Here is a 27,377-nt window from a genome sequence, read left to right as displayed (position 1 = left end):
ATCAGTCAACAAAACAATCAAGCCCCATTTTGTAGCATTTGCTGATCACCAAGATATAACTGCTCATACTGAAAATTTAACTGCAGCACAGCCCTGGTTTCATCCTTTAAAAAGTTGGAGGAACAAGAAGGGGAAATTCTAGTCTCCAATCTGATTCTTACACATAGGGAGTGTGTTTCTGGGTTGGAAAATGATGAAAATCTAGGGAGGAAGTGACCATTTCATGGTGGAAGAGATGGAGAGACAGATCACATGCATAATAGGTTCAGTGAAAGGATAGATAGGATTCCAAGGCTAAAACTCCAATGGGAAGATCATCCAAAGAGCGATGGGAATGTCTCATGCATGAAATTCTGAATACACAAAAGAATTTCGATGAAGTGGAGGGGCGGACTGTCAGAGGAGACTGATGTAGAACTTAGTGACCAGCTTAGACAAATGTCTGATGAGAGAGAACCACGGACAGGTCATGAAGTTTGAACAGTGTCAAGATTACTGAAACTGAGGAGTTGAGGTTAATGAGGAAGGGTAGGGATGACAGAAGGTGGTTTCTAAAAGACATACTGGTGAAAAGAGGAGAATGCAAACTTCCTTTTAGTGCAGATGGGTTGATGGGAACCTCTGATGGAGAGATGACAGAGCTGCTCAATTCTTATCCTTTTGATTTCTCAGCCAAGGAGAATGATCTCTGGCCTGGGAAGGACAGGACAACAACGTTAATGGAGAGTTGATATTCTAGATAAGTGGGAAGCTAGTAAGAAGACCCCCAAGCTGTCTTTGATAAATTAAGGCCACCACCCCCAGGTGAACTATATTCTTAGGTATTGAAAGAACTGACAGATATGATTGCCAAACAACTGTCAGCAAATGTCCAAAGATCTGAGAGTAGGAGAAACAGTATATGTGATGAGCAAGGCAAAATTTTCCAGTTTTTTTAAAAAAAAAAAAGGAAAGAGAGTGGAATCTACAAACTCTAAGGTGATTAAGTCTTAATTAGGATGAATGGGAGCTATAGAGTTGCAGACTTTCGCGTAGAAAAGGAAAAATTATATAAGGAAATTTATATAAAATTATAGGAAAAATTTCCCAACCTAAATTATCCTAAAGTGGAAGGGGCTGCCTTGGGAGGAGGTTACCAACCACTGAAGGTCTTCAAGTACAAACAGGATGATTCCTTTTCAAGGAATCTTGCTGAGGAATAAGTTTGACTTGTTGACCTTTGAGATCTATTCCCACTCTAAGCTTCTATTATTTCATGAGAAGGGAGCATGGTATAGACAGAGCATTGACTTGGAGTCATAAAATTGTTGTTAAGTCATTTCAGTCACGTGCTACTCTTTATGACCCCATTTGGGGTGTTCTCAGCTTAGATGCTGGAGTGATTTGCCATTGCCTTCTCCAGCTCATTTTACAGATGAGGAAACTGAGGCAGACAAGTGAAGTGACTTGCTTAGGGTCATTCAACTAATAAGTGTCTGAGGCTAGATTGGAACTCACAAAGATGAGTTCCCAACTTCCGATCTGGAATCCACTCTATCCATTGCACCACTTTGCTTCCCTAGAAAGACCAGAGTTCTAAAAGACCAGAGTTCAAATCTTATGTATTCCCTAGGTGAGTTGCCTAACCTTCCTGGGCGTCAGTTTCTGCATCTGTAAAATGAGGGGAGGTTGGATTTGATGGTCTTCTAGGATCCCTTCTAGGTCTAAATCTCTGAGTCTATGGTCCTCTGAATTTCAAGGAAATTAAAGAATTCAATGGAAAAATAAAGTTGTCTTGTATTTTGATCGGTTGCTTAAGAGTTGTTTGAGAATGTAATTTTTGATATTTTCTTTTCCATTTACTGTTCCTTTTCTGTCAGGCACAGTGCCCTTCCCTTGTTCTGAGGGAGCACTTCACTGAACATGTGACTTTAATTTCTCATACTTTCATAATGGCGATCCTCATGGGTTCCATTTTGCTTTGGGGGAAAACCGTTCCAAGTCTAGCCAACTCATCTGAGATTTAGAGGTTTTCAGAATTGTTGATCCTGGGCTGCTTTTCACCTTTGTTGTCGTTGGTGTTGCTTGTTTGTTTGTGGTTTTTTTTGATGGATGAAAGCCTGAGGACCCTAATATTGCACAATGCAGGTACACTTGACACCCCTCCCAACTTTAGCTTGTAGTTTTTGCTGCTCACACACCCTTGTGCCCCTCTCCTGGGAAGGATGCTTTGTCATCATTGTCAAAAGGTCATTGTTAAGTACCTAGTCCTCACATCTCGAAGAATATGAATTTATGTTTAATTAACATGTCAAAAGTTAATGCAAACACATTTCATTTCATTGGCAACATTTCTTTAAGCTCTTGTCTAACTCTGCCTTTTTCTCCATCCAGTGTGCAAGGGACATCATACGTCTCCTGTTAATTCATAAAGCGAATCCTAATACCTTGTGGAGTGGTCATTCTCCACTCTCCCTGTCCATTGCCAGTGGGAATGATCTGGTAAGCATTTTCAGCCTCTCTTGGGAGTGCTTTGTCTTTTGTTTATCATATTGGTTTTTTTACCAACAGACAAAGTTGTGATTTAGTTGGGTGCTGGGGAGAATGCTGGCTTACTTTAAGGTGAAGGTATAATTGTAAAAACAAATGTCAAGATGCTTTGGGGTCAGATGGTCTTCCCAGAAGGGGCTGGGTGTGTTCTGCAGGTTAAGAATCTCTGGGAAGGTGGGCCCTATCCCTGTCTGCACTTTGAGATCTAAAGCTGGAGAGGACCTCAGAGGCAGCCAAGTCTAGTCCTCTCAGTTTTTCAGATGGGGAAACTGAGGCCCAGAGAGCTGAAGTGACTTGCCCAGGGATATACAGGTAGTGTCAGAAATGGGACTGGAAGCTGGGTTCTGTAATAGCAGAGCCAGCAGAGCCAGCAGAGCCTTGCAAGTATCCCAACCTGTCTCTCTGCAGTTGATTCGCCCCTCTTTCTTATTCGTTCCCTTCTCCCTGGAGTGGTGCCATTCCTCAGATTGGTACTGACTATATTCTTATGGTATATTTTTTTCCCTCACATATGCTTTCACATGAACTTTTCAGGGGGCCATATTTTTCCGATTTTTCCCAACATAGCAATTTCTTTTTCTAATGAGATAATATGTGAAAAAAGACAAAACTAAAACCAAAAAAACTTTGTAAACCTTCAAGCATATAAAAGCTAGCCTTTTTATCTATGTCTGTCTGTCTATCTGTCTGTCTGTCTGTCTCTCTATCTATCTATCTGTTTGTTTATTTATTTGTCAGATCCAGAACAAAAGGTCTATTATTGTCTTTAATATGCTAGTAGCCTGGTGGGCCTACTCATTTCTTCTTTTAAAATCTTATTTTACTTTGAGCTTTTGTTTTCAAATAATCTTAATATCTGAATATTTTCTTCTCTTTCCCCTATCCAGTGAACTAGACTTGTAGTAAAGATTAAAAAAAGAAGGAAAAGAAAGGAAGGAAGAAAGAAAGGAGAGAAGGAAACAAACACCTACTATATGCTGGGTATGTGCTAAGTGCTTTACAAATATTATCTCATGGGAGGGTCAAATGAGATATTTGTAAAGTGCTTATTAGCCCAGTACCCAACACATGTGCTTAATGTCTCCTCCCTCCCTCCCTCCTTCCTTCCTTCCTTCCTTCCTTCCTTCCTTCCTTCCTTCCTTCCTTCCTTCCTTCCTTCCTTCCTTCCTTCCCTCCCTCCTTCCTTCCTTCGTTCCTCCTCCCTCCCTTCCTCCTCCCTCCCTTTCTCCCTCCCTTCCTCTCTCCCTCTTTTTCAGTCCTGTTATTTTTTATCCTTACAACATCCTTGTTGCATACTGGGGGACAGCTGGTGGTATTGTATAGAATACTGGACCTGGATCTGAGTTCAAATTTGGCCTCAGATGCTTACTAGTTGTGTGACCATGGCAAGCCATTTAAATTGTCTGTCTCAGTTTTCCCAACTGAAAAATGGGGATGATATAGTATTTGCCTCATAAAGTTTGTGAGAATCAAATGAGATTTGCCTGGCACGTAGTAGGGGCTTTATCAGTGCTCATTCCCTTCCCCCTTGTATAGGTTCCTTTCTTTCTCCATACATCCAGCCCCAAACCCTATTTCAGGTTTTCATCACCTTTCTCCTGGATTATTGTAAAATAGCCTTCTGACTAGTTTCCTTGATTCACATTTCTCCCCTCTCTGAAACATGCTCCTTCTAGCTCCCAAGGTGAATTTTCTGAAGTGTAGGACTGACCATAACCCCTGTTCAGTGAATTCCATGGCTCCCTATTGCCTCCAGGGTCAAGGAGATTTGTCTTTCATTGGACGTTTGAAGCCTGTTACATCCCGATCCTTTCCTACCTTTCCAATCTTCTTATATGTGACTCCTCTGAACCCTCTGGAGCTCCAGCAGCTCTGGCTTCCTCAGACACAGTCTGCCACCTCTTAGCTCTTCTCCTTCCCACTGACTGTCGCTTGGGCCTTGGTCACCCTCTTACCTGTGGTGGTTTCCTTCAGGATATAGTTCCGATCCTCCCTTTGGCAGGAACCTTGCCTCCATAACTGTTAGTGCTCCACCCCCACCCCCACCTTCTAGTTACTCAGTCTATTCGTATCTTGTAGATTCCTAAGTATTTACATACTATCTCCCCATTACAATGCCCACTCCTCAAGGGCACTTAGTATTTTTGCCTTTCTTTGTGTCCCTAGGTCTTAGCACAGTGATTGGCACACAAGAAATGCTTAATTAGTGCATGCTGACTGACTTGATTTTCTCTGAACCTTTTGGACTCTGCTTTCCTAAAGTACTTTCCTTAAAGAGCTCAGCATTCTTTTCCAGGGCTATTGTGTATTCTGAGATACCATGCTCATTTCTCCTTAGCCAATCTGTTCTTCTTTGTTGCTTAGAATAAATTAGATTAATTCATTCTTCTTGCTGGTGCTGTCTTCTTGGCCTTTTGAGTGATAGGGAAGCTAAGAGAGGGGGACGAAAGGCTTCGATTGGGATGCTAGTCCTTGGTAGGAGAAATAGACAACCAGTAGTTCTCAGGAGTAAAGATTCTGGGAAACTTTATACCATATGGGACAACTGGGCCTGGAGTCCAGAAGACTCCTTTTCCTGAGTTCAAATCTGGCTTCAGACTCTTTCTAGCTGTATGACCCTGGACAAGTCACTTCACTCTTTTTGCCTTGGTTTCCTCACCTGTAAAATGAGCTGGAGGAAGATATGGCAAACCACCCCAGTATCTCTGCCAGTAAAACTCCAAATGAGGGTCCTGAAGAGTTGGATATGACTGAAAAATAATGACAACAGAAGACTTAGAAAAAATGATCCCAGGTCCCAGTCCAGTGTAGGGAAGTTTAGTGGATGCTTATTATTAAAATGCTAGGTGATTGTGGTATACAGTGTTAAAGTAAAACAAAAATTCATATAATACCACAGACTTAGAATGGAGAAGAGTCTTAGAGAGCATCTGTACCCTTGCCCATCCCTTTATTTTTTTTAATTTTTTAAATTTAAATTTATTTAAGTTTTCAACATTCATTTCCACAAAATTTTGGGTTCCAAATTTTCTCCCAATTTCTCCTTTCCCCCCACCCCTAAACGCTGAGCATTCTAATTACCCCTATCACCAATCTGTCCTCCCTTCTAACATCCCTCCCTTCCCTTATCCCTATCTTCTCTTTTGCCTTGTAGGGCAAGATAAATTTCTATACCCCATTACCTGTATTTCTTATTTCCTAGTTGCAAGAACAATACTCAGCAGTTGTTCCTAAAACTTTGAGTTCCAGCTTCTCTTCATCCCTCCCTCCCCACCCATCCCCTTTGGGAAGGCAAACAATTCAATATAGCCCATATCTGTGTAGTTTTGCAAATGACTTCCATAATAGTCGTGTTGTGTAAGACTAACTATATTTCCCTCCATCCTATCCTGCCCACCATTTCTTCTATTCTCTTTTGATCCTATCCCTCCCCAAGAGTGCTCCCTCCTCCCACTGCCCTCCCTTCCATCATCCCCCCCCACCCTGCTTATCCCTTTCTCCCCCACTATCCTGTATTGTAAGATAGGTTTTCATACCAAAATGAGTGTGCATTTTATTCCTTCCTTTAGTCGAATGTGATAAGAGTAAGTTTCATGTTTTTTCTCTCACTTCCCCCCTTTTCCCCTCCACTGAAAAGTCTTTTACTTGCCTCTTTTATGAGAGATAATTTGCCCCATTCCATTTCTCCGTTTCTGATCCCAATATATTTCTCTCTCATTGCTTAATTTCATTATTTAAAGATATGATCCCATCCTATTCAATTCACCCTGTGCTCTCTGTCTCTGTCTCTGTCTCTGTGTAATCCCACCAATTACCCAGATACTGAAAAAAGTTTCAAGAGTTACAAATGTTGTCTTTCCCTGTAGGAAGGTAAATAGTTCAACTTTAGTAAATCCCTTATGACTTCTCTTTGCTGTTTACCTTTTCATGCTTCTCTTCATTCTTGTGTTTGAAAGTCAAATTTTCTTTTCAGCTCTGGTCTTTTTGTCGAGAATGCTTGAAAGTCCTCTATTTCATTGAAAGACCATTTTTTCTCCTGAAGTGTTATACTCAGTTTTGCTGGGTAGGTGATTCTTGGTTTTAGTCCTAGTTCCTTTGACTTCTGGAATGTCTTATTCCATGCCCTTTGATACCTTCATGTAGAAGCTTCTAGATCTTGTGTTATCCTGATTGTATTTCCACAATACTTGAATTGTTTCTTTCAGGCTGCTTGCAATATTTTCTCCTTGACCTGGAAACTCTGGAATTTGGCCACAATGTTCCTAGGAGTTTCTCTTTTTGGATCTCTTTCAGGAGGGGATCAGTGGATTCTTTCAATATTTATTTTACCCCCTGGTTCTAGAATATTAGGGCAGTTTTCCTTCATAATTTCATGAAAGATGATGTCTAGGCTTTTTTTTTGATCATGGCTTTCAGGTAGTCCCATAATTTTTAAATTGTGTCTCCTGGATCTGTTTTCCAGGTCAGTTGTTTGTCCAATCAGATATTTCACATTATCTTCTATTTTTTCATTCTTTTGGTTTTGTTTTGTAATTTCTTGGTTTCTCATAAAGTCATTAGCTTCCATCTGCTCCATTCTAATTTTAAAGAACTATTTTCTTCAGTGAAAAGCATTCTTCTCCTCATTGACTTTTTGGACCTTTTTTGCCAGTTGGGTTAGTCTATTTTTAAAGGTGTTATTTTCTTCAGCATTTTTTTGAATCTCCTTTAGCAAGCTGTTGACTCACTTTTCATGATTTTCTTGCATCACTCTAATTTCTCTTCCCAACTTTTCCTCCACCTGTCTCATTTGATTTTCAAAATCCTTTTTGAGCTCTTCTGTGGCCTGAGATCATTTCATATTTATTTTGGAGGTTTTGGATGTAGAAGCCTTGACTTTGATGTCTTCCTCTGATGGTACGCATTGTTCCTCCTCATTTGAAAAGATGGAAGAAAGTACCTGTTCACCAAGAAAGTGACTTTCTATAGCCTTATTTTTTCCTCTTTTATGGGCATTTTCCCAGCTAGTTACTTGACTTTTGAGTCCTTTGTCAAGTGGAGGGTATACTCTAGGGACTTGTAAGCTCTCACTTCCTCCAAGGTGGCCCAGTCAAGGGAGAGGAGTTTACTCCTCTCCTGGCCTGTGCTCTGGTCTTTGAACAACCACAAGAAATCTTTTCTGTCCAGGATCTGTGAGTAGAATGCCCTCTTCAGAGCCTCCACCAGGCCAGCCAGTGCTCCTCCTCACCCCAGGACCACCAGTCAGGGCTGAGATCCAGATCAGCTACACAATTCCCCCAGGGGCTTTAGGCTGAGGGCTCCTAAAATGGACGCTGTGTGGCAGCAACTGCTACTGCTCTGGGGCTGCTGGGGCCAGACCATGTTCCCTTCTCACCCAGGTGAAAGAGCTTTCTCACTGACCTTTAAGCTGCTTTTGGAGTTTGTGGGTTGAGTAATCTGGGAGCCGCAGCTGTTGCGTGGGATTCTGTACCCTGAAGCCTGTTCACATGAGGCGGCGAAGGCTGTACTGTGCTCTGAGGGCTGTGCTCTGCTATGCACCCAGTGTGATACACCTTTCCTGTTGGCCTTCCAGGCTGTCTTGAGCTGGAAATCTATTTCACTCTGTCATTTTGTGGCTTCTGCTGCTCTAGGATTTGTTTAGGGTCATTATTTACAGGTATTTTATGGGCTATGGGGGAAAGCTAGAGTAGGTGCGTCTTTCTACTCCACCATCTTGGCTCTTCCCCCCCAATCTCTTTATTTTACAAACGAGGAAGCTGAGGCCCAGAGTAATAAAGTTGTCACTCTGGTAAGTGTGATTCAAACCCAAGTCACCTGCTTCCAAATCCAGTGCTTTTCCCAGCAGGCTTTATGATCTCCCCTAACTAAACTGAATCCAGGCTAAAATAGTATCTTAATAGGATACACTTGAAGTTAATAGAATGTTTATTTAGGTTAATTCATGACAAAAAGTAACACAAGATGGAAGACAGTGCTGGAGAGGTTGTGGAAAGACAGGCACACTGATACTGTCTTGGTAGAGTTGTGAAGGGGACCAAACATGCTCGAAAGCAGCTGAAAATTAGGCTAAAAAGGGACTGAAATGTCCTCACCTTTTGACCCTAGTACTTACTCCTAAGCAGTCATTGACAAAAAGAATGGTTCCATTTACACCAAGATATTTAGAGGAGCTCTTTTTGTAGTAGCACAGACCTGGAAATAGAGTAGATCCTACTTAATTGGGGGATGGTTCAAACCATTATTATACACAAATGTAAAATGTGTTAGAATATATTTTTAGATCTTCAGTGTGATATGTAGTTTTAGCTAGAAGGTAAAAGGGGCAACTAGGTGGCATAGTGAATAGAGAGAGGGACCTGGAGTTAGGACTCATTTTCTTGAGTTCAAATCTGTTCTCAGACACTTAGTAGCTGGGTGACCTAGGGCAAGTCACTTAACCCTGTTTGCCTCAGTTTCCTCATCTGTCAAGTGAACTAGGGAAGAAATGCAAACCACTCCAGTATTTCTGCCAAGAAAACTCCAAATGGGATCGTGGAGAGTCAGACATGACTGAAAAATGACTAAACAACAACATTAAAATGTTTATTATTGTTTTTTTAGCACCTCTTAAGCTGTGTGTCTAACTTGATTGACTTCTCTCAATGTATATTCAGTGCTTGTGTTTTTTGCAGGCGGTGCATGAACTTCTCCTCCATGGAGCAGACCCAAACCTAGCCTTAACTAAAGGGGTAGGCAGTGCTCTTTGTGCAGTGGCCAACCTAGCATTTGAGCATAAAAGGTCCCTGGATGGTAAAATTGCTTTGGTAAGCTCTTTGTGTGGCTGTGCATTTTGTGGAGGCATGATTTATGGAATGTAAAAACTCATTTTCGTTCTTTAGCGATTTCTTGTGGCAATTAAAGTAATTCTTCATTTTTATCTGTTCTGGGTTCCATGTTGGGGTCTGTTTCAGCTCCTTATTTTTTTCCATGATGAAATTGTGAAAGGAGATGAATTTGTTTGTCTTTCCTGTCATTTTAATGCTCTTTAAAAAAATGTAAGGAAGACAATTTCATCAAAAATCATATTAAATGTGACTCTCTCTGTGGAACTGAGGGGGGATGATCTGACAGCAGAAGAACAAACTTTTTTACACAAGAAGAGCTGAGGCATGAAACAGCCAACAACATGACAAAAAAAAGGGATACTGGGAAATCATAATGACCAAGCTTGACTCTGAAGAGGATATGGGAGAAGACAACTAGCTCTTTACGTTCCTCATCACTCCCCACTTCCAAAAATCATCCCATAAAAAAGAGGGGAAAACTAGTTCAGAAAGAACCAAACATATGAAATCATCTGACATTATACAGGGTATCTCCAAAGTCTTTTCTGGAAGGGGTTGGAGGCTGAGGGATATATTGTGAAATGTTCAACGTGCAAACAAGAGTTACCAATAAACATCTGAAGCACCTACTCTGTGCTAACCTCAGAGCATAGAAAAAAAGGCGCAAATAAGCCAAGTCAATGAGCATTTACTAACCACCTACTATGTGCCAGGCACCATGTAGTGCTGGAAGCACCATGGTAAACACTGGTTTACCAAGGAGCTCATATTCTAGTTTAGATATTTTTTTTCTTTTTGGACTAGCACTGTGATTTCATTGTGCTGGAAATGAAGAAATTCCCCCTACCAATGTAGATGAGTACCTGATGTGCAACTTACATAGTCTTAAAGAGTTGTCTGGGACATTGAGAGGCTAAGTGACTTTCCCTGGGTCATAGAGCCATGTTCTACCATATCCCCTTTCCCCCTTCCAGCTCCCCCATCTCCCTCCCCCCTGCCCTCTGCCTCATTTATTGTTTGATGTGCTTATGTCTGTTTTTGAGGGGCTGAAAAGAAACTTGGCTGCTATGTCATCTTTGGACTTAATTGTGCAAAGCATTTTAATCATTATATATTTCCATTTTTTCTGCAATGTATCTAAGCATTTCTTTTGGCATATGCAGATAACAGCCTTTCCGGCGAACAGTAGGTTCACTGTAATTAAAAGGGAGACCGCTGGTATGAAATAATGATCATTGTCTGAGAATAATCACCATGATAATGTTGAGACGTCAGGACTGTCAGGACCCATTACTTCCTCCCTGTGATTAGTAGGTGGTATTTGAGAAGTGTTGGCACAGAAGTCAGTGGAAAGAATATTACTTCTGGAGTCAGAGGACCCAGGTTTGAATCCTATGTATGCTTCCTACCTAAGTGACCTTGAGATCTCCTTTGACCGCAGTTTCTTATCTGTTAGTAGGCAGCCAGGAGTTGGGGATAGAATGTGAGAAGTAGAGTTGGGGAGATTTGAGTTCAAATTCTCCCTCTTTCACTTATTAGTTATGAGACCTTGAGGGGGCAGCTAGGTGGTGCAATTGATAGGGCAGCAGTGCAGGAGTCAGGAGGACCTGAGTTCAAATCTCACCTCAGACACTTGACACACACTTGAACTTGGGCAAGTCACTTAACCCCAATTACCTCATCCTGGGTCATCTCCAGTTATCCTGATGAATATGTGGTCATTGGATTCAGATGGCTCTGGGGGAGAAGTGAAGGCTGGTGACCTACACAGCCCTCACTCAAAACAAAATCAAGTGCAAGTCATGTCATCATTTCTGATGGTATGGTCTTCTTCGGCAATGAAGGATGAACACACGAGACCTTGAACAAGGATGTGTCTTAATCTCCCTTAGCCTCAGTTTCCCCATTTATAGAATGAGGATAATACCCAGCTCACAGAATTGTTGAAAGCATGAAATGAGAGAACATGAGATGAGTAAAGCCTCAAAGTGGTAGATAAAGCTAGCTATTATTATTAAACAAGGAGGTTGGGCAAGATGACCTTAGAGGTCCCTTCCATTTCTGGAGTGAGGCTTCTCTTCGAGGGACAAGAAGTCATAAATGTGTCCAGATGTCAAAGTTTCCACTAGCTTGTCTGTTTCTTGATTGGACATTAGTCAGAGAAGCAAACTCTGTGAAGTTATTTGTCCTGGTCCCATTTTCCGTTGGTGGCCAAATTTTAAATTTTCACTGATAATCTTTTATTTTTACATTCTCTGTATTTCCTAAAGTCTCCCTCCCCATATTTCTTTCTTAGGAGCTGTTCATTAGAACAAAGAATCAAAACAGGAGATGGAGGGGAACAGTTCACAAAACTAATCACCATATGGGAAGAGACTGACATATACAATGCTCCCTACCCATAGTCCCCCACTTCAGCAAAGAAAGGGGAAAAGCGGTTTCATTGCTGCCTACCAGAGGTCTTGCTTTGTTTGATGAAGACTTTGTCCTTTGCAGATTGACAGACTCATTCAGTTTGGGGCTGACATCCTGCTTCCAATTAAACTGGTCCAAGGAGAAAGATCAGCTGTGGGAACCGCTGTGGATTATGCTTACTTCAAATTCTTCCAGGTATGGCCTTGAATCCCGGGGAGCCCAACTTTCAGGAAACTTGGTGCCAGCTCGGTAAGTATGGTACACTTAGGCTCCCTTTGTCATTTTCCAGGCAGGCCTTTTTCTTTCAGCAAACTCAGGGAAACAGAATTAATACTTCCCAGGTGGTCTGATGCCAGGTCTTGTTCTCCTTGTCTGGATTTGGAAAGATGGATGTTCAGCATGGGGATCCTCAACGCTTCTAGTTGGTTTTGATCTAGGGCTGCTAACGATTGTAGAGTAATGAATTGTTTTGTGCTACAGGATAGGCGAATAGCACACACTCCTTTACACTCATTGACGATGGCCGAGCGTGAAATACTGACTTTGCGTAAAAAATTCTTAGAATACTTGGGCGCTCGGCTCCGAAAAGCAGTTGTGGAGAAGGAGGATCAGTGGGATCGCAGGAAGCTGCTGTTGTCTAAGAAAGGTGAGTAAAAACCAAACCGAGTGCCCAGAGTGACTGAAGCTCTTGTGTCCTAGGGATCCATAGTGGGAAGAATTATTCATCTGGAGAAGCCATGTGATAATGAAAAACCACATTAAGAGCCAGGAAGACCTGAGTTCAAGTCTTTGACATATACTAGCTTTGTGCAGGACATTTGGCCAGAGGTTTCAAACTCACAGAAGGGAGGATGGGCAGGAACCATTTTCACATGTAATGGGAAAATGTTTAGCAGTGTAAATGTAAGTACAATAGAACACAGATGATGTTAATTTGTGGTTTTCTAAGTCAATATGCCACCTGGCAGAAATGCTCATTGCTATCTGAGTTGGACACCATGCTCCAGGCAACTCAGTAAGATTACAAATCGATGAGAGAAGGTACCCTCCTTTTGGGAGAAGGAATTTCCCCTTCTGGGGAGTTCTCTGTGTTAATGAAATAACAGGCAAGTCCCTCTCTTCATCCCCTATTATATTCAGCATGAAAGCCTCACTCTGTCACAGGCTGTTTAAAGACTTCTTTGCTTAATTAGTAGTTTGTCCACTTTAAAAAAAATTCATGATATTAACAAACTACCCCCAGCATGAACATTTTCATTGAACAGAAAGGAGGATTCAGCTTGAAACAGTCAATGTCACTTGTGCCCAACTTACTTTTCTTTTGAAAGTTCATATTCTATTTGCCATTGTAGCCCCCTCCCTACCTTTCCAGTCTTCTTGTACCTCGCTCCCTGCCAGGTATTCCTTTATCCAGGGACACTGCCCTCCCTGGCTTCCTTTAAGTCCTAAATAAAATCCTACTTCTCACAGGGAACCTTTCCCAGCCCTTCCTAATTCTAGTGCCTTGCGGAGTGATTTCCTGTTCCTCTTGTATATAGTTTGCTTTGCCTTTGCGTAGATTTGTCTGCATGTTGTTCCCCCACTTAGATTGAGGGCGGAGACCCGTCTCTTGCCTCTTGAGTCCTTAGCACAGTACCTGGCACAAAATAGGTGCTTCATAAATGTTTATGATAGAATAATTCTAAGTACTTTGCCAATTTTAAATTTCGATATAAATAATTGTTCACATTTATGTATTATTATGTAACATTGTGCTTTATGTGTGTATTTTGAGGTTTGGCATATTATGCATATACGTACATATATTATGATATATTCATATTATGAATGTGCAGGTGCATATAGGATATGATATATATGTAAATTTGATTCTCCAAACCACCCTGGGAGGTAGGTGCGATTATTATCCCCATTTAATCAATATTTTATCCTCATTTTATTATATTTTTTTAATCTTTATTTTATTATTATTATTTTTGTTATTATTTTATACCCATTTTACAGGTGAGGGTTGAATGTGGGAGAGGTTGAGGAGGGAAGCAATGACTCAGGATAAGACCCTCATACTTTCCCCTCTCTTTTCTCTGATTCTCTTCTACATACCTATATGGTCACAGATCCATTTATTTCACATTGCCCCACATAATCCATCAGCCAGTCATTTATTAAGTATTTACAGTATCCTAACCAGTGGGAATATGAAGATGAAAAAGCAATAGCAGTTCCTGCTCTCAAGTAGCTTATAGTCTAATTCGGGGAGACACCCTGTAGAGGAATATACAAAAATGTACAAGGTCACTTGGGTAGCAGAAGGGATCAGGAAAAGCCTTGCCATAGCACCCGAAGGAAACTCAGGATTCTAAGAGACAATGGTGAGGAAAGGATGAAGTCTAGGTGTGGGAAATAGCTCATTCTCTTTGTCTCTCGTCCTTCAATATAGGACCATAGACAGAATTGGGAGAGACCTTAGGGGTCATGTAGTCCAATCCTTTCATTCTTTCAGTTAGGGAAACTGAAGTCTAGAGAGGGTTAGGTGACTTACCTTGGGTCATAGCAGAGTCATTCTGCTTTTTGTCAATTTATGTTATAATCTATTATCAGAACTATTTAAACAATAAAAGGTTAGTTTTATCTTCCGGCTTCTTTGTTCATCTTTTATTTAAAACCGTGATTTAATATTTTCCCCTCAAAATTCAGTGTTGATCCCCCCTTTTTTTTCTGCTAAAGCTGTTTATTGCTCTAGAATCCCAGTTTGAGGCTCTGGTCTCCACTAGCCAGAGCCTCCAGGATTATCTAAGAGGATTTCGATCCATCCCAAGTATCACAGTTAGCTCTGGGAACACAGCACCTGGATGCCTCTAGGCTTCCGTGACTCACTGGCATGGCATAACTTAATTTCTGCCCCTTATTCTAAGTCCTAGGCTGGCTCAGTTCTGTGTAAAATCAGTAAATCTAGAAGACACCAACTTGGCAGGCTGATTCTGGGATGTACTTTCCCTTGTATTTATCTCTCCATCTGAGCTCCATTGCAGAAGCCATCCATCTTACATCTAAGTCCAGAGCTTTTCCTAGTGGATTGGAATTCATTAATCCTAATGTCCGAGGGACGGCAGTTAGTTCTTGGCAGGGCTGCTCCACCCTAGGGGAGGTTGGCATCGTCTGGGAATACTAACACTGTACCGAAGTGGAGGAGAGGTAGAACCGACTTCACAAACACATAATTAATTTGTAAACTGGAAGATGACATCTTCATGCGTTTGAATACATTTTCTTTCTTCAGCTTTCATGCTTGCTAAACAGAAATTGACTCCCAGGTGAAAAATACCCATTCCCAAAGAAACAGATGTCTTACCTTGGAAACCAAACTGCATAACAGAAGAAAAAAGATTACAAGGAATTAGAATAATAATAATGTCTCAGGCAGCTGTTAGCACCATCCCAATCTAATTGGGCTCAGCTGGTCCAAAAAAAAAAAATGAGTCTAATTCTTGCCTTCAAAAACCCAGCTGACCTTGGATTGATTACCTAATGATAATACTCTGGAGGTCTTTGGCTTCATAGGCAATCCTAATTCTTTTATGCCTAAGGTTTGTTTCTGGGAGCCAGGGATTTGTTGTAACGACATCCCCTTCGGATCTTAAGTGACCCTTCCTTTTGTAATATCAAGTCCTGCTCTTCTAAGGCAGGGAAGGCCTCCTGGTTCCTGATTGCTGTCCTCTGGACATATCCCAGTGTGCCAACATCCTTACTAAAATGAGCCACTTATTGCTCCACACAGTTCTTCAGATCTGTTCTGACTGGGACAGAATCCAGGGAAATGCTAAGCTCACCTAACTCTAGATGGCTTCCTCAGTCCCAATTAAGATGGCATTAACTTTTGTTACCGTGACACTGGGTTCTTTTGGACTTGCTCACTTGACCTATTGTCTGGCCGCATCTCCCTCATCTTCTCGGAAGATTGATGTTGAATCCACGTGGAGGACTGCTTTAGTTCTATTAATTTTTGCAAACATTTATTGAATAATTACAGAACACATGGATATTCCCACAGGAAGAGTGAAGTCCACCTTTGGTCCACTTTGTTAATGCCTTTTGTAGCCTGGGCCTTATCTGGTTTAGGAAAATGAGAATGCAGGCATAATTACCCCTGCATTGTCAGCTCCATCCAAATAATAATGGCTTTATTCAGTTATATTATATACAGTTTTGGTCCACTTCACTGAGATTTCTCTGGATTCTAACTCTATTGTCTAATGTGCCAACCCGCAAGGTTCATAAAATCTGCATTTGGTGTCTATGCCTTTATCCGAGTAATTGATAAAATGTTAAATAGGATAGGACTAAGGACAGTTCTCTGGGTGTGCCGCACCAGAGACCTCCCTTTAAGATGATGTAGACCCATTAACGATCAGTCTTTGGGTATGGTCATTAAACTCATTCTGAGCCTACCTAACCATTATTATCTAGCCCTCCTTTTTCAATTTGGTCTGACAAAGATAGCCTGAGAGACTTTGTGAAGGTGCTGAAAATTGTTAAACAATGTTAATAGCTTTTCTTATTTCTACTGGTATGGTAATGCTGTCAGAAAAGGATGTGCAGTTAGTCTGCTACTTTGTTTTGGAGGAAGTCATGCTGGCTTCTCGTGATCATCACTTCCCTTTCTAAAGAATCATCCCTTTAATAATATGTCTGGATTTGTACCTGGACTCAAAGTCAGATTTCCCAGCCTGTATGTGAAAACCAGGAAAACACTCACCCTTCTCCCGTTCTACCTCTCACCTCTTCCATTGTCCACAATTATTCAGACATCACAGGTGATGACTCATCGATACCCTCTCCCCCCAAGTTCTTTTAGTGCCTTGTCAAGTAATTCATCTGCCTTGGTGATATAATTCATCAGGCTGTCTTTCTATCAGCTTGCTTTTCTTGTGTTATAACTCCCTGGTCATTACTTTTACTCTCTTGCCCATTCTGAAGATCATTCTCCTTGGCAGAGAAAACAGAAGCCACATAAGAGTTGAGTACACTCATAGGTTAGGATCAAGAAGGGAACTTGGAAGCTGCCTCTCTGGGGCATAGGTTTATAGAGGTGGAACTGGGCAGGGTCTTGGAGACCATTTAATTGAACCCCTCTCATATTATAGATGAGGAAGCTGAGGCCCAGGCAACATTGAAATCAGTGTCTTTGATTTTAAAACCAGTGCTTCTTCCACTAAATTCCATTTCCCTTCTGTTGTGGGCCAGGATATTGGTGGAACTGGGAAGGTGTGTGTCCCACATCCCCACAACACCAGCCGTGAGTGTTGCAAACAAGGAAGTGGTGGTAGAGACCTGAGGCAGTTGGGGCTTACTCTCCCTCCCCTCTCCCTTCTTCCCTCCCTCTTTCCCCCTACTCCTTTCTTCTCTCCCCTTTCCTCCCTCCCCCCTTCCTCCTTTCCCTCCCTCCCCCATTCTGGGTACCATCCGTGGACCCTCAGGCTAAGAGGAATATATAAAATCAGTTTTTAGACAGGAAGCTCCTGAGTCCCTGGATTGCTTGTACCTGAGGGTATTGGGAGGCCTTTGTAAGAAATGGGAGTGTTTGAACTCTTGCGCTTTGAAAGGTCAGTTGTAGCGGATCTGGATAGTTAAGGGCTGCATCGGGTCAGGTGCGTCGCATTTTAATCAGAGAGTCTTGGTCATTTGCAAAGGCGAGGGAGAGGGAGAGGGAGAGGGAGAGGGAGAGGGAACAGGAACAACTTGGCAGTCTCATCATTATAGGCATGCTTCATTTTCTCAGGAGGATTTCTGAACATTTAGACAGTTCTGCCTTCTCACTGGCTCTGCCGTCTCATTTGCTCTTTCTCTTTCCTCCTCACAGACTTAAAAACAAAAGGCTTTTTTATTAGGATGAATTTAGGAGTGGAAGGAACCTCAGAGACTTGTCTATTCTTTTATTTCATTAAGGGACCGACACCCAGAGAGGAGAGGTGACCTGCCCCATGTCACCCAAGACTTGAACCCACATCCTCTGACACCAGAGTCTGTGCCTTCTGTGGGGAACCCTGGTAGCCCCCTACTGTCCTTGGCATTCCTAACATCAGCTTATTGTGACCTGTTGTACTCCTAACTCTGTCTTATAGAACCATACCGCTCATTTATATTCATCCTCTTATTTTTTCCTTCTCTACGAACTTTAAAAAGTCCGAGGTACCGGCTAAAGTTCCTGTGAGTTTGGAAGGGGCTCTGCGGCAAGCTCTGCCTTCATTTTCCTGCTTTTCTTTGTTTAGGCTGGTGTTATCACGTGGTGGGTCTAGGACTCTCATCCGGGGCTTCTGGCTTTTGGTCCAGTGTGCTGTTTTCCTGGGGCAATACTACCCATGCGCCTTCTCTCATTGATGACCGTCTATTTATCCTGTTTATACAAACATGTGGTCTGCTTGTTGTCTCCCCCATTAGATTGTTGGCTCTTTCAGGGCAGGGACCAAATTTTACCATTTTTTTTATCCCCAGTGCCTGGCACATAGTAGGTGCTTAATAAATGTTTAATTTATTGATTGAAATGCTGTGACTAAGGCATTATGAATACAGAGATAGAGATGATGCAGATCTGTTCTCAAGGAGAGTGACTTTTGATTTGGTTATCATTTCGCTGCCTGTTAGCAGCAGAAACAGTGAAGAGGAGTTGCTTTTCTCTACCTTGGTACTTCCTAGCTTAACTTTAACTCACTTAACCTCTCGGGCTTCAGTTGATTCAGCTATAAAATGAGGGAATTGACCTTAATAATAATCATGATGATAGCTAGCATTTGTATAGTGTGTTAGGGTTTGCAAACCACTTTACAAAGATTGTCTCATTTAATCCTCATAGCAGTCCTGTAAGGTAGGCGCTATGATGATCTCCATCTTACAGATGAGACTGAGGGAGAGGGTTATATGAATAGAGGAGAATTGAGGCTAGATTTTAACTTGGGTCTTCTTGATTCCAAGGAATCCATCAGGTCAGCTGTCTCCCCCCTAGGTCTAGAATTCTGGAGTCCCTTCAACTCTGAGAGTTTGTGATTTTATCAAAAAACCTTTATTAAGAGCCAACTTTGTGTCAGGTCTGTGCTGAGTGCTGGGTCCATTCATTCTATGGGTCAGAAAATGTTGCTCAGGAAAAATACGTTAAATTACATTAAATAGAAGCAATCCTAAAATTTTGTGACTATTTTATAGAAAATTTATATAAAATAAATAAAATTTTATTAAAAAATAGAAAAAGTGATTATTTGTTACAAAAGGGTGGTTCTCTGAATAGAAAGGAGAGGAATATATTTGGAAATAAAAGTGATGTAGAAACAAGAGTTAGCTATTAAACCTTTTTTTTTTTTACACAGTTACTAAAGGTTTAGCAGCTGTTTTGTAGAAATCATGAATATCTGAGTGATGCGCATAGAAACATCATTTCAGCTGATATAATGAGTGATAAATTAGATTTTACCACACTTCCAAAAATCATTACCTTGAGAGTATTGTCATCTGTACTTCTCTGATGCCTAATCCAAGTCTTTCCCTTTCTCCCTCTCCTTTCTCCCTTTTTCCTTTTCTTTTTCTCCCTCCCTCCTCTTCCCTCTCTTTCATTTTACTTTTTCTCCTCCCCTCCCTCTCCTTTTCTTTCTCTCTCCTCCCTTCTCTCCTCTTCCTTCTTCCCTTTCCTTCCTCTCCCTCCTTCCCTCTCTTTCTCTTCATCTTCTTTTTCTCCTCCTCCTCCTTCCCCTCTCCCTTTCCTTCTCCTTTTCTCTCTTCACAGCGGAATTATCCTCTAGGGCCAGGAAGAAGGGTATCTTGTCTGCTAAACCATCAGATGCAGAATCAAGGTAAGAATTCTGAACTCTGATAATTGAGTCTATTTCCTTAAGTGATCACTCTCCCTTGGGACAGGTCTTCTTATGCTCTTTGTGGCACCTTCACCTTTGGCAGTATGGTGAAGCCAATAGACCAATCTCTCAGAATAATGTTGATAAATGAAAAAATACATAGGATGACTACAGAAATGATTTACATTAAAAAATAGTTATCAAAATATTTTTTATAACGTTCACAAGCCTCAGGTTAAGAATTCTTTTCCTTAGGGGAATAACCACAAACCTAATGGTTAGTTGTAGTTTATAAAAGTTCAATTTGTAGTTTTACTGTACTCTTTAATATACAATGATGGTAGGCAATACAAGGACACTCTCCACGCTCAGCATGGCGGGCCCACCTCAGAGAAGGTGATGTGCTCTGTGAGCAAAGCAGGATTGAAATAGCTCAAAAGAAACACAAGATGCACAGATTTAGAGAATCCATTTCAAATGTTCATGCAAACTGTTCCTGACCTGTGGTAGAACATTCCAAGCTCCTCTTGGTCTGATCAGTCACAGTAACTTGACTCTAGATAGTGACGTCATTTTGATCCTTTCTGAGAGCAAAGGCTGACAAACATTATTAATTTAATTGTCTGGGTATAAGTATTTGGGAACCCTGCAAGTTTAAGAGATAGTATGTTGTCATTGCGTTGTGTAATTTCTTTGAAGAATTCAGTTGTTTCCTAAGAATTTCAAAGGAATAAAGAATCTCTTAATAAATTCTGTCATGCTGTTTAGTGTTGTAGTTCTAAAGCTGGATAGATAGTCTTGATCTCTTGATTTTATAAACAGAAACTCAGATGGTTCGGTGACTTTTTCAAGATTGTACTACCTAGGAAGTAGCAGAGGTGGAATCTGAACCCAAATCTTCCAGTTCTGGAACCAGTGTCCTGCCTTGCACCATACTGCTTCCTACCGTTAGTTTTTTGGTCATTGGGACAACGTGGCCATACCACAAATTATAACGTTTTACAGTTCTATCTTTGCTTCCTGAATGGTTAGACTGAAAGTCGTATGAGATCAGAAAAAATTGTTGCCTGTGGTTTCTTTGCCTTGCCTCTTGACTAAGGCTAATATTATTGATGTGCCTAACTGAAAGTTGCCCTATGGGGACCAGAGTGACTTCATCTTCAAAGGTAGCTTTGGAATAATAGTGACCTAGTGCAGATTTGTGAGAAAGAACAGAGAGCAGAATGTGTGGAAAGCAGCTGTCAGCAACCTTCCTATGGACAGTGGTGAAACTGAGGGCAGGAAGGTGGTGAATCAGTACTGTGGCAAAGGGTAATGTTGACCTGCTTGGAGATGAGTTGACTTGTCACCACCATCATTGGTATATGGGAGCGGCATGTCTGGTAGTAGGGGATTTGAGGAAAGTAAATGCCAGGAGTATTAGATTAGCTGCTAAATGCGTTGTTATAGAAAACCTTTTAATTTTTATATAATCAAATGAATCCACCTTATGTTTTATAATATCCTGAAAGCCAGAAATTATTAAGCATTTATCATTTCTCTACAGTTAAGAGATGCAACACTTATCTTTGTTATCTTTTTAATGATATGTATTCATTTTTATTTAATTTAGCCCATATAAAATTTATTTTGGTACTTGGTATAACATGCTGCTCTGTACCTATTTTTCATCACACTGCTGTCTGATTATCACAATTCTTTTGAAACATAAATACTTTCCTGGTTTTTTGTGATCCTAGGTTTATCAAACACTAGACTACAATGTTCATCTGGTTATTGGACTCATTTTTATATATAATTTATTGGCATATTTGTTGAGTTTTTATCCCAAGCTAGATGGTTTTGATAATTACTGTTTTATAATGTGAGAAAGAAAAGTTCTTTTTTTCATGATTTCCCTTAATCTTGCCCTTTTGTTCTTCAATGGAAATTTTTATCATTTTATCTAATTTCACATTGAAAGATATTTTTATTGGTGTATATATTATAAAATATATAAATTGACTTGGGAAATATTATCTTCTGTTGACCTACCTCTGTGGGACCATGGGCATTGAATGTCTTTACGTTTGTTTCTATAAAAATTGCTTTATAGCTGACCTTGTAAGTCTTGTATGTATCTTGCTAGTATCATTCATACTCACACACGTAATTTGTCATTATTTTAAACAGTATTCTTTTTGTTGCCTTTTTCCCTTCATTTTCATGGACGATTTTTGTGGGTTTATCTATTTTGGTCAAGTGTTTTTGTTTTGATCCACTTGAGTTCTCTAAATAAACCATCCTATTTTCCATAATGATATTTACCAATGCTTATTTCTTTCATTTTTTTCTCTTTACTATTGCTACCACTAGTGTTTTTAGAATTATGCTGAATAATAACAGTGAGAGGAGGCAGCTTTGCCTATCCTCTGTGTGGGGAGATATTCTAGGCTCCCTTATTGCACATGTAAGGGGTATTTCATCACTATCTCAATGTATTAGCGGAAGACCTGGCTATCTCCATTGAATCACCAAAGTGTAAACTAAGGGTCCTCAATTTGAGAAGCGTGAAGTGTTTTTGAGCCTTTGGATGAAATCACATGGTAACTGTGATTGGAAAAGTGTTGGAAATGATTGAAGGATGAGACACACCCCTGGACCTGTATTACAGGGAATGAATTTGAACAGGGAAGCAGTAAAAACTTGAGAGGGTCTTGAGAAGGCAGGTGCCTTGAGCCTGTGCCAGAGAGCAGCAAGGGCGTAGGAGTGAACCCAGAAGGGGTGTCACATTCTCCTCCCTCTCCCCCAACAGACCAGAGAATGATCTTGTCAATGGTAGAAGGCTTGGAAAAATTTCCAGTTGGCCTTGTTATTGGCATCCTTGGAGCAATGTTATTGCTTAGCTGATAACATCCCCTGCATTGGAAGCTGAGACATGAGAACAAACTAGATCCATGAATTAAAGGTGGATTCAGGACCCTACAAAGATACTGACTCTGGGAGTCCAGCATAGAGCTACACGCCTAAAAGGAGCTTCCTAGTACTCTTTTGTCACATGCCAGTTCGACTAACATTTATTAAGTACCTACTATGTGCTAAGCCCCTGAAACTGAGATGCCACAAAGTATGGATCAATTCTCTGCTGCCTGTGCTCATTTTGATCTAATAATTAACACCAAGAAAACACAGGTGCTCCATCAGCCACCACCACACCATCCATACATGGAACCATTGGTTATAACAAATGAAGAAATTTTGAATGCTGTGGATAAGTTCACTTACCTTGGTAGTGTGCTTTCCAGGGATGCACCCATTGAGGTTGACACACGCATTCATTGCCAGAGCTAGTGCAGTGTTTGGGAGGCTCTGAAGAAAAGTTTGGAAGAGAAGAGGTGACTGACTACCAAACTGAAGTTCTACAGAGCCATTGTGCTGACCTCATTGTTGTATGCCTGTGAAACATGGACAGTCTACCAGTGCCATGCCAGGAAACTGAATCGTTTCTATTTGAACTGTCTTAGGAAGATTCTGAGGATCACCTGGCAGGATAAGTTACCAGACTCTGAAGTCCTTGCTCGAGCTGAACTGCCAAGCATTCAAACTATGCTTCAGAGAGGGCAACTCCAGTGGGCTGGCCATGTTGTTCGAATGCAAAATGTGTGCTTGCCAAAAAGACTATTTTATGGAGAACTCTCATGGGGCAGGCGATCACATGGTGGTCCGAAGAAATGATACGAGGATACTCTCAAGGTCTTTCTTAAGAACTCTGGGTTTGACTGTGCAACATGGGAGACACTGGCACAGGACCGCTCAGCATGGTGTGCCCACATCAGCAAGGGTGCTGTGCTCTTTGAGCAAAGCAGAGTTGAGACAGCACAAAGTAAACGTAGGATACGCAAATTTGGAGTATCCACCCCAAATATTCACAAGGACTATCTGTGCCCAATCTGTGGTAGAGCATTCCAAGATCGTATTGGTCTGATCAGCCACAGTCAGACACATTGAAACTTCACTTTATCATGGTGATGTCATTTTGGTCCTCTTCAAGAATGAAGGACAACAACCAACCAACTATGTGCTAGGCACTGTGCTAATCTTTGTGTTGTCTTAGGTTTGAATCCACTCTCCCCAGGGACCTTGTGTGTAGGAGAGCATCGTAGACTCTTTGGGTTGGGGGTGGAAAGAGGCAGTTTTTCTTTTAAACCAACTATTTTTGTTATGTCACCTAAGTAAAATACTTCTCCTAAAAGCTAATTAACTGTGACTGGCAAATGGATAATCAGATGAGAACACACTAGATGGGGACTTGTAAGCAATAATACCAGAAAAACTCCATCTGCTCAAGTTATCCCTATGAACCTGAGAGGAGAAAATTGTCATTGCCTTCTGGTGAACTAACCTGTCATTGTGAAGGGGGACAGTGTTCCTGGAGATGAGGCTACACATGTAATGTTGAATCTTTGATTTAGTGAAAAACTTTCTATTGTGTTAAGAAAAATAAAAACTTTCTGTTGTAATGCTGTATGTATATGAGTGTTAAAACAAATTGGTTTGCATTAATCTTTTAATATAATCAATCATGATCTTAATTATTTTTATAATGATATAATTATTTATATTTCTGCATAATCTTGAAGCATCTTTGGATTCCTGACATAAATCCAATTTGATCATAATAAACGCTCTTTGTATTTCATTTGTCAACATTTTATTGGATTTTTTTTGGCTTTACTATTCCCTAATGATATTAGTCTGTACTGCTTTCTTTGCCTTATCCTTCGCTTATTTGCAGATCAGAACAATATTTGCCTCTTAGAATTAAGTAGAATGTTTCCTTCCTCTGTGTTTGAAGACAGGAATTTAAAAATTATTTGATATAATTCATACCCAAATCCATCTGATTCTGGTATCTTCTTAAATGACCAAGGAAGGAGGAGGGTTGAAAAAGTTGTATTCTTCTTTTTACCCTGAAATTGCCTTATTTAGGTTCTCTATTTATTATTTTGTCAACTTGTGTATTTTATGTTTTCCTTGGTATTTAATGATTCTTTTACATTTAGTTTGGTTTGCATGTAACTGTGGGAAATATTCTCAAATACTTTTCTTTATTTTTTCATTCATTGTGATTTTACTGTTATATTTAGCAATTTGCTTTTCTTTTTGGTTGTTAGGTTTATTAATTGTATTGTCTTTGAAAAAGAACTCTTTAAAAAGAATTCTCTTTCATTTGCATTTTATTCTGTTAATTTTTCCTTTGATTCTAATCTCTTGTGCTTATTTTGGGTACATCAGTGGGTTAATTTTTGAATTTGTTATAACTGAAAGCTCAGCTCATTAATTTTTCTGTTCCATTATTACAAACTTTCATGGACATAAATTTGCTTCTTAGGAGCTTCTTTACCACCATGACAAGGCATGGGTGATAGGTGTTTGGCCTACTGGTGCCAAATACCAGCCAAGTGGTTTGAATGAACTCGGAATTCTGTATCCAAACCTGCTAATAAATGGCTCTCTACTGGACAGATAGGGCTGTCAACTTTTCAGGAGACTGCAGTACCAGTCCTGGTCGTTAGAGGGTACTCAAAGCCTGAACAAATCTAGGCTGCTTTTCATTCTGAATGGCAACCTCTTTTGCTCATTTTCCCCCCACTAAAAAGCTGCATTTAATCCCTTGCTCTCAGAGTCCTAATTCAGAAGATGAAATATTAATATTAAAATAAAAATTACTACAACAATCTAGTTCTCGCCCCCACTCTGTACCCATCAATTTAGATGGGCAACCAGTCACTATAGTTTTAGCGTATAGAACGAACATTTTAAAATAATGTACAAATTCTCCTCCACCTGTGTGGAGAGAACCCTTTCATGCCCCATTTACCCCCCTGGATTGTCCCACAGAGAAAGCTCACAAAAAGGGAAGGAAGTTAGTTTCTCTCTCTGAAACAATGTAATACAACACGAACTGCTCCTCTCTCTGGTCCAGCAGTTTGGTAACAAGCGAGTTTCATGTTGGTTTGCTGAACTCAGCAGTCTCTGGGTATCACTGGCTGTGGTATCTACTAACTACATGGTCCTTGGCTGTTGTACACCGCTTCCTGGCGGCTGCTGCTCCTCTCTAGGAAGAAGAGGAGGTGCAGAGTACGGCCCCAAACCCTTTTATTCTGTCTTCTCTGCAGACAGGTTAGGGCGATTTTGGTCAAAGGTACTTGGAACCTGGTCTCCTTTCTGGTCAAAGAGATGCTCCCCTTACAATTTTCCTTGGATCCAGAAGAGATTAAAAAGGCAGAGAAAGCAAAATCTCCCCAGGTTTTACCTGGACCACACCCATTTTTATATGTAATGTTATTATTAACTTTAATATCCTTTTTTCCCATTCAGTTTGGTCTTTCACCTCTTCCCCTCTGCTCTTGGGAAAATAATTTTTTAGTTTCCATTTAGAATAATGTCTTTTGATCACATATCCTCCTCTGATGACTCTTATAATTGTGCTATGGTCTGTAAAATAGAGTTTCAAATTTCTGGTTTTATGCAGTTGTTTATAAGCTCTTCTTACTCAAGATGGTGATCGGTATTTTTGTGACTGCCTTATATGCATCTGAATAAAAAGTAGGTATTTCTTTCCATCTATCAAATCTAGTTTTTCCTTTGTAATTTTTTCCATACAAATCTTTATATTTGATTTATTATCTTTTTAAAGTTTAGTATTGAAGTCATCCCCTATTTTCTTTGTAATTTTTTCCTTACAAATCTTTATGATTGATTTATTATCTTTTTAAAGTTTAGTATTGAAGTCATCCCCTATTTTTTTTCCTATCTAGTGCCTTCTGAAATTCAGTTAACTTTTCCTTTGCAGATTTATTTTCTATGTGGTTAGGGTACGTATTGTTGTTTCAGTTATGTCTAACCCTTCATGAGTCCATTTGGGGTTTTCTTGGCAGGGATACTGGAATCATTTGCCGTTATCTTCTGCGGTTCATTTGACAGATGGGGAAACTGAGGCAAACAGGGTTAAGTGATAATTGCCCAGGGTCACGTAGCCAGTTTGAACTCAGGTCTTCCTCAATTTGCTACGTCACCGAGGTACACATATACACACAGGTGCACATGCATGCACACACACATGCACATAGATACATATACACATGTGTGTATATGTATATTTAACATTTGTATGCATTTGCTGTCAAGACTTTCTTCAGTCTTGACATGGTTGCCACACTAATCTTTCCTAATCCTTCCTATCTTGAATTCGGCTTTGTCTGAATTCATGACTTTAACTCTTGTTTCGGGGCGAGATGAATAATGCATTTCCTCTCCCCCACATCCTTCCCAGTCTCTTATTTTAAACCTGTATCTTTCTACTTAAAAGTTATGTTTTCTGTAGGCAACATGTTTTTGTATCTTGTCCTTAATTTAAAAAAAAAATCTTATTAAGAAAACATTGAAGCTCAGTGTAACCGACTAAACTTGCTTAATGTCTGTTTTACCTTTAAACTATTTCATTTTTAACCTCAGTTCTAACAAGCTTAGCCATTGTCTCTAGGTTAGCCTTCCATTTCTTCACCCCTTGACTTCCCAATCGAGCTACATGAGCCCTAGTTAGATGTCGCAGAGGAGTTGGCACCATATAGGAGCAGGCAGGAACATGCCCGACAATGAACAATACCCGTGGTGAAAGGCAGAGTGCTGGGCGTGGAGGCTCACTGGAAAGATCAGTGCATTGGGAATTAGAGCTTTCCTGTGTCACTCCCTGTCTGTGACCTGTGAGCAAATCCCTTTTCTCATCAAG

The 27,377-nt window shown here is 40.5% G+C and overlaps 1 protein-coding gene across 10 annotated transcripts in view; it reads left to right on the top strand.

Moving 5' to 3' along the window:
- The window catches only part of ANKMY1 (ankyrin repeat and MYND domain containing 1), a 132,935-nt gene that overhangs the window by 73,281 nt on the left and 32,277 nt on the right, over positions 1 to 27,377 (top strand). For 9 of the 10 annotated variants that reach the window (XR_011973950.1, XM_072640327.1, XM_072640330.1 and 6 more), the window contains 5 exons: positions 2,374 to 2,481; positions 9,201 to 9,332; positions 11,850 to 11,963; positions 12,249 to 12,414; positions 19,540 to 19,606. Coding sequence is in view for 9 of the 10 variants with exons in the window: in XM_072640327.1 (XP_072496428.1) it covers positions 2,374 to 2,481; positions 9,201 to 9,332; positions 11,850 to 11,963; positions 12,249 to 12,414; positions 19,540 to 19,606 (587 nt within the window). In the remaining variant the exon portion in view is untranslated. Of the gene's footprint in view, positions 1 to 2,373; positions 2,482 to 9,200; positions 9,333 to 11,849; positions 11,964 to 12,248; positions 12,415 to 12,581; positions 12,672 to 19,539; positions 19,607 to 27,377 lie in introns of those variants that run through there. The other variant, XM_072640331.1, reaches the window with a different exon arrangement.

This window comes from Notamacropus eugenii, chromosome 2 (assembly GCF_028372415.1).
Source record: "Notamacropus eugenii isolate mMacEug1 chromosome 2, mMacEug1.pri_v2, whole genome shotgun sequence".
In the NCBI taxonomy this organism is placed as follows: Eukaryota; Metazoa; Chordata; class Mammalia; order Diprotodontia; family Macropodidae; genus Notamacropus; species Notamacropus eugenii.
The sequence above is the reverse complement of the archived record's forward strand: the minus strand, read 5'-3'. Positions and strand labels throughout refer to the sequence as shown.